The sequence below is a fragment of the Condylura cristata genome, unplaced genomic scaffold (genome assembly GCF_000260355.1).
Source record: "Condylura cristata isolate star-nosed mole 26May11 unplaced genomic scaffold, ConCri1.0 scaffold00054, whole genome shotgun sequence".
In the NCBI taxonomy this organism is placed as follows: Eukaryota; Metazoa; Chordata; class Mammalia; order Eulipotyphla; family Talpidae; genus Condylura; species Condylura cristata.
The window spans coordinates 648,608-649,805 of NW_004567155.1; the positions used below are offsets into that span (position 1 = coordinate 648,608).

The 1,198-nt window shown below is 71.9% G+C and overlaps 1 protein-coding gene across 1 annotated transcript in view; it reads right to left on the reverse strand.

Annotated features, from left to right (window-relative positions):
• The window catches only part of DHCR7 (7-dehydrocholesterol reductase), a 13,306-nt gene that overhangs the window by 9,123 nt on the left and 2,985 nt on the right, over positions 1-1,198 (reverse strand). The window contains exons 4-5 of the mRNA XM_012734324.1: positions 851-1,109; positions 37-309 (exon numbers count right to left, since the gene is read on the reverse strand). Coding sequence (XP_012589778.1) covers positions 37-309; positions 851-1,109 — 532 coding nt within the window. The remainder of the gene's footprint in view (positions 1-36; positions 310-850; positions 1,110-1,198) is intronic.

Sequence of the window (1,198 nt, forward strand, 5' to 3'; positions counted from 1 at the left end):
CCCCACCCGGAGCCCGCAGCCAGGCAGCGCCCGCTCAGGGCCGTGGTCCGGGCTCCCCACCCCCGGTTGGGGCCGACGGCCGCTGCGGGACGCACCAGTCCTCGGGGTTGGTGGGGAAGAAGTAGCCCTTGACCATGGCGAAGGTGGACACGGCGTAGCCCAGGAAGTTGGCGCACCAGAAGAGCGGGATCCAGTTGTCAAAGATGATGGTGGGGGAGAACCAGGGGAGGAGGTGGGCGCCGGCGAGCCAGAGCAGGTGCGTGATGAGCCAGGCCTGCAGGCCGTTCACCTGGTACTTGTTCACGGCCCCTGCAGAGGGCAGGAGCAGCTGGAGCATCTGCCACCTGCCCGGGGCGCGCCCACAGAGCCCGGCCATGGGGGTGCCGGAGCGCCCCTCCCGCGGCTGCTGGGGGACCGCTGCCCGTCTGCTGAGTCCCTGGAGAGCCCGACGCCCCTTAGCCCACTGCTGGCCCTATGCCGCACCGGACTGTGCGTGGGGGCTCGGCGCCAGCAAATGGCAGGGGGCAGCGGCTGCCCTGGCAGGGAGCCCGCTGTGGACAGGGCTCAGGGTGCCATGGGGGATGGCAGTCCCCTACACAGAAGCCCCAAGAGATGCGTGCGGAACCCTGGACGGGGTCATGCCCCATGAGGGGCAGCTGCGGGCAAGGCCACGCGCCTCCCTCCTTTCCGAGGACCGCGACCACCGCCCCTGCCCAGTGCGGGGCTGCCCCTGGGGTCGTCTGACCCGTGGTCACCCCCAAGCAACGTTTTCCTTCCTGTCAGGACGCAGAGCTGGGGAAGGAAGCAAGCCGAGGGGGCAGCGTGAAAGGGAGGCAGGGCAGACCCTCACCTGAGGGTGTCACGGCGCCCTCCTGAACGCCGCCCACGTAGCCGGGCAGGAGCCGGTGGCAGAAGTCGGGAAGCGCCGTGAACAGGAACACCTGGGCAGAGGCGGAGCTGACCCCGTGGCCCGGCCCGGCCCGGCCCGGCCCGGGATGGAGGCACCGAGGGGCGGGACCCTGGGGGTCGGCTGCTTCCTGCAGAAGCGCTCTGGCTCTGGGGGCTGTGGCCTGGGGGTGGCGGGGCTTGTTCAGCCCCAGGGCCCCCCCTCAGAGCCGCTCCCCAGGGGAGGAGTCGGCACCGCCCAGGGGCCCAGGAGGCCTGGGCCCAGACAACAGCATGGCCACTCGGCCCGGGC